Raw genomic sequence first — 10,049 nt, 5'->3', positions numbered from 1 at the left:
AAGGCATGTTGAAAGAATACCACAGGGTTGAAAACATGATGGCATGACATTGGGCTGGAGAATACCTTTAAAAAGTTAGACATCTACACTTAGATTTTTTTTTTTGTAAGTGTTTGAAAGTCCTTATCCATCTTAAAGAAAGCAAAGCTAGAAAGAGTAGATGATGTGTCGCAGTGTGCTTTACCAAAGAAAGATGATGTGAAGCTATGGTCAACAACTCACAACCCAAAGGAGCAGCTTTGGCCTGGTTACAAATGAGTGGTGAATAGACATACAGTCAGATGTTTTTAATTAAAATAAAGTGTTCCAGTCAGAACTGTATTATGTTTTATAAAAGTGCCCTATGTCTGACTTTGGGGAACAACCAACACCCTACTGGGCAAGGAGACATCACCTATTGTATCTGTAACTCCCCTAACATCCCATGTTCTGTCACAACTCCATGACTTTGAGCAGTTTCCTCTGCCAGGAAATGTCCTCCAGGCTCCTGTATCTGGCACATTCCTGTTTACTCTGCACTGCCACATCAAGTGTGATTTCCTTCACATCGCCTCTCCTGGTTTGTTTGTTACTTTTTCCTTCCTCAGCCAGCAGCAGCAGCTCATTCTTATATTTGGGGACCGCCCCACTCTACAAGATGCAACCTCTTACTGTAGAGGGTGCAAACACCAGCTATTCTCCTCTCTGCTTCCCATTGCTTGAGCCCAGGTACCTGAGCTAGGCATAGTTACACCCAACCGCAGGCTCCAGTGACATGAAGCTGCTGGACACTGCGGCCAAGTCTGCTCTGGGGTGCTGGTGGTGGCAGTGGAGAAGGCTGACTTCAGTTTCTGGGGGTGCCAGTGCTAGAAAGAAAGGGTGGCTTTGTGAACTCCATGTTTGGTTCCTTGATCCTCTCAGATATTCTGGATTCTGGGAGGACTCTCGTAGCCTTTCTTAAATCCCCTTTCTGCTCAAATCAGCCCAAATTGGTTTTGATCGCTTCAACTGAGAACCCTGATGATATTTGCCTTCAAGGCTGTGATATGACATTGTGACTGTTCCTATGTGTATTTGCCCCCCAGTGACTGTGAGCTGGAAACTGTGCATCTCATCTCTGTAACTCCAGTGCCTAGCACAGAACAAAGGAACGCAAAGCAGATACTCAACAAATTGCTGTTAATTCCTTAATTTGTTAATTCATTACTTAATCACTGAGTGAGTTTTCCCTGAAGATCCGTATATAAAATGACAGCAAATGACACCAGAATGTGTTCAGTGGCTGGGGAGAATTGTGGCCCATTCTGCCCCTATTCCTCACAGAAGACAAGCACAGGCACAGAGAGTTCCATAGCATTTAATTAAATATGAGATGGTAACACACACTGGATACTTAGATACTTAGCAGCTCTGCAAAAATGTTTGTAATGCACATGGGAGGTACACGGTCCAATCAGAGACCTTCACTGTAGTGAATGCTAGAGAGTTTTTAGAATAATCCCAAAGAAAAACCACTGAGCTGACACAAATACCATCGGATCTGTCCCATTCCAGTTGTCTTACCACATATTCTCACCACCTTTCCAGTCAGTTTCGTCTTCTAGCCCCTCTAGAAGTGCTATGAAAACACAACTAGGCGCATCTGAAATAGTCCATCTTTGGCTTTTCTGAAGCCAGTTTCCATGGAAACCAGAAGGACAGGAGAGGCAATGGCTAGTGGAAAATCAGTTGGATAAGCCAAGACTCTCTAGGTCCAGCCAGGATTGTTGAATTGACCAAATGAACTGCCTGTTTAACAGCTCTCATTTCACACTATATAGATCTAGCAGTTTACATCACTGCCTTCTGCGTTGTCTCTCACCAGCTTTTCTTTCTTAATGAAATCCAAAAGAGGGTTGGTCAAAACGGACTTGTAATCTGATATTATTCAATGTTCCTGAGTATAAGATCACACATGAGCAGCAGTTATGATTATAAGAGGATAATACATGGATTTTAAATTCCTCCAGTAACAGACAGACATTCACACACGAAATTCAAATGATAATCTGTGCCCAACAATATTGAAACACGGGATTTTAGAGCTGGAGTGACTTGGATCTTCCTCTAGACTTATCCCCTCATTTCTTTGAGAGATTGTCTACTATGTCAGGGAAACAAACTTCTGGCTTTCAGTCCTGACCTCACACCTAAGGTGGAATAACTTACCTGTCCTTTCTGTGCCCCAATTTTCCCATAAGTCAAAGCTAACGACACACTTCATGGGACTTCTGTGGATAAGGTACAAGAGAACCAGGCTCGCATGAGGTTTTCTGTGATGACCTCCTCTTTGAGACCTGGTTCCCATTTCTACAAAAGGTAAAGAACACATGTCCACCTGGTGGAAAAGGTCTTCTGCTGCTGACACACCAGACAGATTCTGGGCTTTTCCTCCCCGTAGATGTGTATTACTTTTTTGGCATTTTTTCTTGATTGTCTTCAACAGGGTACTTTGAACATGCCTCTATTATAGCACTTTGTGTGATTATAATCATTTGTTTACAAAGCTGCCACTTTCATTAGATTTTTCCACTTTATAAGGCCCCCAACTTTATTTGTCTTAGATACCCTACACCCAACTCTGTGGCTGGCACATAGCAGCCTACCCATAAATACTTGTCAAGGAAATGAAAGGGATAATGCTTATGGAAATGCTTTGAAAATCACAAAAGCACTAAGCAAATCTAAGGGAATGTGAGATTATATTCACCACTACTGATTCAGAGAAAAGGATTTGGAAAGTACAATGTCCAATGGAAGAATAAATGATCTTATTATCATTAGGCCTCTAAGCCAGCAGATAAGATCTGTTCAACAAAATTTAAAACCCCTTCCCAGATATCACAAAACAAAACAAACAAGAAAATCAAAAACAGGTCACCCCCCAACAAACTAAAAACAGAACAAAAAGATACAAAATGTCAACAACAACAACAGCAACAAACCCCTGAACAAAACCAAGCCAAACCCTGGATCTATGCCCTTCATCATTTCCTGTGCCTCAGCTGCCCTGTGTGGTTCTGCATGTACCCAAGGGCTGGAGGCCTGTGGGAGAGGACTCTGCTGTTCTCCCCTGGGTTGCAATTTCTCAGCTGCCTTGACTTGGTTTGAGATAGTCACTAGAAATTCATCTAGACCAAGAAATGCAAGAGGACACATGTCAGATCTTCTTTATCTTCAAGAACAGGGCCAAGTCGGGCTCATTCACTGCATATGCTTATAGTTCTCCCTGAAGCTTGTGGCAAGATACAAGGCCATAAAACTCAGGACAGTCTGTAGACACATTTGGGTTGGGGCAGTCTCTACACAGATATAAAGTTATTCCTGGCTTATTGCTCAAATGCCCCTGTGTCCAGAGCTGGCAACAGATTCTTCTATTATCGGTGGATGCAGCTGAGTGGTGGTAGCAAGAGAATCATGCCCTTGATAACTAACAATAGAAATTCTGGGCTTCTCCTTTTTCAGAAAAAACAAAATCAAATAGAATTCGTGTTTTTTTCTTGCCTTCTTCAGTTTCCGTAGACATGGCTGGTCATGGTAGTTCACATACTATATGACCCTTTCTTTCTCTTAGCCTTTTCTCATTTTGGTGGCCATGTCCCTATGTGTCTAGGAAAATCCTGGCTTATGCTGCTTGTACTGGAATGAGTATTTATAATTTCCCCTTTCACTTTCAAAAGTGACCCAATTTGAACAATAAATTTTATAGTCACCCGTTCGTTATTAGTGAGGTTTGGCACTTGTGAATGGGATAGCCTCCAGTCAAGGGGAAGGCATATGGCTTGGCGGGGGAAACCACAGTTAGACTCCAGCCATCAAACTCCACGCTGAGTGGGGACAAAGTGGACAGGTTACTTAACGCCCCCAAGCCTCAGTTTCATCATCTATTAGAAAAGAGAATAATAATAATAATAATAACAATTGCCCCAGTGCCCAGGATTACCATGAAGATGCAGGGAGACAAGCTGTGTAGAGCACAGGATACACAGTGAGTCCTAGTAATGGTAGCTATCAGCGCTGTTCTCCTTTCCCTCTGTCTTCCCTTGCCCTCCTCCTGCCTTCCATCCCCCTCCCTCCTCTTCCCTTATCCTTTCTTTAATTCTTTCCTGCTTCTTTTTCTTTCTGAAATAATGGACTAATTTGGGTTGCCTGAAGCAGAGTGCTCCTGCCTCAAGCCAAATGCCCTGGAGTGGGGAGGAGTGGTCCAAGCTATGTTTCTGAATCCTGTAGATTATATGGAGGGCTGGCATTAATTTTTTCTTCTTTGTGCTGCAAGGGGAAGTAAGTAGGAGCTTAGTCATCTTTGTGGGTCATCATGGTTCCAGTCCTGTGTTTCTGACAATTCACTGGTTTTGGTAGAAGCTGGACATAGTGACATATGCTTCTTCCTGACTTGATCCCAAGGAAGTGAGCATGGGCTGTCCCTGGGCAGTTGGGTTCAGTGTCAGGATTCCTGACTGGAAAGTAGATGGAGTGGGCACGGTGCTATTTGTAGTTCCAGGGCCAAGCAGCAGGCCCTGGTACACATGAGGCCCATTCTTGCAGCCTTCCCTGCAGTCTGGGGACCTGGAAGAGGGTTGCACAAGGGCCTCACACATACTGATGGTCCCAGCCAGGCATCCAAAGGGTGAATCTCCTCTGAAAGCTTTTGGGGTGATGGCTGCATGCTCCGATGGCCAGATGGGGCCCTGCATACCCCCTCCAAGCCTCTGCTTCTCAGACTCGTCTAGTTGTGAAGGAGAAGTGTGTTGCAGAAAGCTTTCTGCTTCATCTCTAGCTTGAATGCCATCCACCTTATGAATCTGGCAGTCCAGGAAGCTTTCAGGATTGAAACTCACATTCAAATTCTGCACCAGAAAAGAGAAAAGGCATTTAGAGTGCTCCAAAGGGACACACGAGCAAAGGTTCAGTTCATGGGAGGATGTAAAGAACTTTCTGACAGGGGTCTACCAGAGGATGTCAGAAAATTACCCACATGTTCTAGTTGACTCTGCCTCTGGAGACACTCTAACACATCAGAGTCTGAAGTGACTGGCTATGCCCTCCCGCCCTGGGGAAGCCCAGGAGACTTCTGAGACTTGTATCTCATTTTAGTTTCCTACCTCTAGGGAGGTACAGCCCAGATCTCATGAGGGACCCTAGTCCTGGGGTGCACAAAAGACCAAAACTTATGGTTGAACTCTTCCCTATCCTGCAATATCATTCTTGGCTACTGGGATGCCTTCAACATTGTGGTAGAAGCACCAGAAGCACTCACCTTTTTGGGTTTCTTGCACAGTTGTTCCAGAGTCTTCTTATGATCGGGGAGGCTGGGCCACACAATAGGTTTAATTCTGAAATAAGAGGACATTGACAGAGAGGAAATGAATGGTGAGGGAGCACGCACAGTAGGTCTTTCCACTCATTCTGAGCCAGAAATCAGAAGAGCAGGTTTGTAGTCTTGGCTCTGCCACAACTATAGGTGGGTGAGCTTGGACAAGTGACTTGCTTTCCCTGGGCCCCAGTGTCCTATCGATTCACAGAGGGGTTATTGTCAGTGATCGCCGTGAACACCTCTGGGAGAGAGCCCTGGGGAAGAGGAACAGTGAGGGTTTGGCAATGGTGTAGCTATGGAACCAACATTCACCCTGTTCATCTACTCCTAATATAGGTGTTGTCATCTTATTCCTCCTCTCTACTGGCAGCAACTCCTCTGCTCTTATTCTGGTGGAGATGAAGAATATTATCTAAGTCACCCAGGGAAATTGCTTTAGGATGTTCTTTTCAAGTTGGAGTCTCACGAGAATATGTGGCACTGTGCTGTGGGAGTCTTCCTAGACTATTAATAACCTGAAGGTATGTGTCAAAAGGATCATTTTTATAATGAAGCAAACATGGCTCTGTCATGGGGTAGAATGTAAAAGTCCCATGAAGTCATGTGTTGAAATTCAAGCCTTCAAATACATTCTGCACTTTCCCTGGGTACCCCCAGCCACCCAGACATTTTGGAGACATAGTTCCTATTTCTTTAGGAGAAAAAGTTGGGGAGGAGGGTTTGCCCTATGTCTAATTTACATATTTTCAACGCTTTATGAAATTAACTGTTGAAATTCACCAGTTCCCCAGGCTAGGGAGGAGTGTGGGCACTGTAATCCCTGAAATGCCTTATTCCCCTTTGTAGTTTTCTCATCAGTAAATAGGGTTAGAGCTCCAACTGTCTGGGGCTCCATGTAACCATCCTCTTGATTAGTTAAAGTTCACCTTTTTTTCCATAACGCACAGGCCAAGATGACCATCAGAGCCACAGAGAAGAAACTCAGAATGCTAATAGTTAGTAAAACAGGATCCATCCTCCCTGGAATGTAAGGATAGATCTTGGTTAGCAATCATTAACCATGCAGTGGGGGAGGCTTTCAGGGTACTTTGAATTTATTTAGTAACTTAGGACCATTTATTATTTCTTCAAAGTCGCTCTCCAGTGAATAGGATGATACACTAGCTTTATGCACTAGGAATTTTGGCTTCAGTAAGTGGCACTGAATTGGGTGACCAGGTCTAGAACATCTGTCACTTGAAATATAAAAGTGACCAGGCATTTATGGCTGGCAGCAATCTCTCCCCAACTCCTACCACCAAGAGAAGGAAGCCCAATAGGAGAATGATGATGTGGATGCTCTACATTGCAGACTCGGAAATTTCCCGTCTGAGAATGGGAGGCTGGGATGGCAGAACGATTCCCCTCATACCTCAAAGAGAAGGTATGTGTGCAGTGTTTTGGTTCCTCAGGGGCCTGCCTGAGCCATGTTCTTTGTTTTTTCTGGTAATTCTCTCTTCCTAGACCACATGGATATCTTTGTTATTCTGAAAAAGGAGACATGGAAGAGCAGCACTTGCTTGCCCATCTTCCATCACCAAAGGTGTTCCCTAGAGGGCCTTTACAGAGACCAGCCATTGGGATTCCAATCTAAGTTGATAAAGTGGAGGTAGTAGGTGGGCATTTTGTTCAGAATTAGTAGCAATTCCCACGGGCACCTAGGTCAATAGAGTCATTGATGGTACCAGTAGAGTCATTTAATCAACGACTAAGGGCCCCGCTCCCACCACTTCCTTGTTCTTCCCCAAAGGGGCAAAGATGGCAGGTCATTCTCTAAAGACAGTAAAAGAATGCCCTCCAGGAGTCCTAACTTGTGGGTTCATTTCCCCTCTCTGGCTCTTACTCTTGCTCACACACTTTGACAGGCAAAGCACTATGCAGGGCACAAAGACTCTTCGGTCACTTCCCACCTGTGATCTCTGGAGTTCTGAAGTGGAAAGTTGGACTCCATTCACTCCAGAAGCCTTGAAAATAGTTGGCATTAGGGATGGACCGGACTTTAATCTCATACATTGCATCAGGTTGTAGCTTTCTCTGTAGGAGGGTCAGCTTTGTACTGGATAAGTTCACACACTAAAGAGCAAAACATGCCATTACATTTTTAGGATTGAAAAAGAAGTGCTGCCCAGATCCCCTGAATCATTTCAAGTTGAGTGCCTTTAGTCACATGGGTACTCTCACTAGGAAAAGGAGCTATGACACGGGGAGGACCATGTGTAAGCTCATAAATGATGCTACCAGTGGTCAAGGAGGGCAACAGTACCATGGGTCTTTGTTCAGGTGAGCTGGGTTCTCCCACTCCAGGAGGATATAAATCACTCCCAGGCTCCCACCTTCCTTTCCACATTCAATTTCTTTCTTTTTTTCTTTTTCTCCTTCTCCCCTTTCATATTCCAAATGGAAATAAAAGGGAATGGTGGGTTAGTGAGCAGGAATAATTTCTCTCTAGAAAGATACCATCCTACATTGCAAATAGCAATACAGAGACAACAGTATCTTCAAAAATATGTATCACCCTTAAGAAAAAAAAAGCATCTTTCAATTTGATCGGTAAAAAGTTAATATTCCATTGCTATTTACATTTATACTTTTTATTATGTTATATTTATACTTCTTCAATTATTAGTTTTCATATATTTATTGAATTTATGTATTTCTAATTTATGAGACATTTCCAAGTTTCTTGCTAATTTTTCTGTTGTTACATTTGTCCTTTTCTTAATGATTTATAAGACCTCTTTAAATATGCTGGATATTAATCATCTGTCAGTTGTATGTGTGACAATTTAATCCTAATTTCTAATTAGCCTTATGACTTTGATTATTGTGTGTGCTGACATTTATAAGCCTTTATTTTTATGTAGTCACATGTATCCATCTTTTGCTTTTTTTTTTACTGCTTTTATGCTTAGAATATTCTTCATTTCAAGATTATATAAACATTTACCTATATTTTTTCTGCCTTGTTTAGAGTTTCACTTTTACATAATTTCCTTAAATCATCTTTTTATTTTATTTTTTAATATGGAGCGTTAGGCATTTAACTTAATTTTTTCCACAAGAAGCGAACTGACTGTCCCAATATCATTTATTCAACATCCTTCCTTTCTCCACTATAGGTGTTTTTCCACTGGTGTAATTTTCAGATGAAGACTCAAAAGGGCAGGATCAACGTAGTCTAGTTTGTGCGGTGGGTGCGTAGAAGGAGGGAGAAGGCTGTTTAGGGCAGACATTACACTTAATATAAGTACTGTACAGCAGCATGCTGCAGACAAAGAAGTCTAATCTTTGCCTGAGAAAAGGGAACAGTATGGATAAGTAGATACTCTTTTCACCTTGAGAAAGAGAAGCCATCATCTGGTTTTTGCTCATGTGATACGAAAAGGACAGAAGTTAAGCCAGTAGGTTCAGAGGAACCTGAAAATCTGGGACTCTCTACTTTTCTCCCATCTTTTCCCCAAGACAGATTTCAGGGACAGCAGACCATTCCAACGACAGTGACTCATGGAGTCTAAATAATCCTCCAGATTATGATACAAATGAAGTTTTTTACTTTGAGGATGAAGAACTCAGGCTTAAAAAAAAAATGAAGAAAAATATTCCACTGCCCTCCTTCCTTCAGGCTGCTTCCATAACTCCTGTGAACTAAACTGTGGCTATGAGTTGGTGATGGTTTTCGCCTGATTTGCCAGTGAGAGTTGTATACTTTTTGAGACCCCCCCCAAATAAAGAGGATTGATTTGGTCTTAATCTATATTGCTAATCAACTGCATAATTTAGAAACATTATAAAAACAAAAAATAGAGCAAGAAAAAAAAATTAGAGCTAGAATGGGATGGCCCAGAGAAGATCTAGGTTTTGTGAAACCTGAAGCTTTTATACTTTGGGGAGCTCCTTTCAGGAAAAAGTATATTTTGAACACAAAATTGCTAGGGGCCCTCCCCAGGTGAATGTACCTCTGGGCCCATAAAATTTATAACATTAAGTTTTTATTTTATAGTTTTATATATTTTATAATTTTGTGTATTTTATGTAAATTTACTTATTAAGTATATTTATATATACATCTTTATGAATGTCATAATAGATAAATGTAGTTAATCTACATACCATCCAGTCATTTTCATTTTTTTCCTGGCGATAGGCTACCTCATGCATTAATTCTTTCACATACTTCTTTTGTGAGTGAGATGTGTTAAATGTCACCAGAAAGTCATTTGCTCCCTCGCGATAGATGACTCTTATGTCAAAAGGAGCCTCAGGTTTAACTGGAAAGGAAAAAAGGAGGTCAGTCTATAGGGCAGTCAAGAAAATAATTACACTTTTTAAAGTTCATCTATTCTGAACATCACATTCTCTTTCTGGGTCAGTAACTGAACAACAGTTCAGAAAACCATTTCTTCTTCTTCCTGGTTCACAGCCTGACTACACTTTTCAGCCTCCCCAGCAGTTGGGTGCGGTCTTGAGCACAATGTGGGGAGAAGTGATGTGCACCACCTCCCATCCTGGCCCAGAAACCTTACATGTATGGCCCTTTGCTTATTGCCTTTCCACCACTTGGAGTCATATGTTGAAGACAGTGGGACCACAGGAGGGAGGAACTCTGAATATTGCTTGGAGGAGCATCACCCACAGATTAGAAATACCCATTTTGGCTCTTATGTGAGCAAGAAATAAA

General features: G+C 42.3%; 1 protein-coding gene across 1 annotated transcript in view; it reads right to left on the bottom strand.

The window, feature by feature from the left end:
- Positions 1-1,303: 1,303 nt before the first annotated feature.
- LOC118006362 (interleukin-7 receptor subunit alpha-like) overlaps positions 1,304-10,049 on the bottom strand; it is a 28,367-nt gene continuing 19,621 nt past the window's right edge. The window contains exons 4-8 of the mRNA XM_034998986.1: positions 9,482-9,639; positions 7,282-7,444; positions 6,259-6,352; positions 5,276-5,351; positions 1,304-4,865 (exon numbers count right to left, since the gene is read on the bottom strand). Coding sequence (XP_034854877.1) covers positions 4,362-4,865; positions 5,276-5,351; positions 6,259-6,352; positions 7,282-7,444; positions 9,482-9,639 — 995 coding nt within the window. The 3' untranslated portion in view covers positions 1,304-4,361. The remainder of the gene's footprint in view (positions 4,866-5,275; positions 5,352-6,258; positions 6,353-7,281; positions 7,445-9,481; positions 9,640-10,049) is intronic.

The sequence above is a fragment of the Mirounga leonina genome, unplaced genomic scaffold, assembly GCF_011800145.1.
Source record: "Mirounga leonina isolate KUSES-001 unplaced genomic scaffold, KU_Mleo_1.0 Mir_96, whole genome shotgun sequence".
NCBI lineage: Eukaryota > Metazoa > Chordata > Mammalia > Carnivora > Phocidae > Mirounga > Mirounga leonina.
The sequence above is the reverse complement of the archived record's forward strand: the minus strand, read 5'-3'. Positions and strand labels throughout refer to the sequence as shown.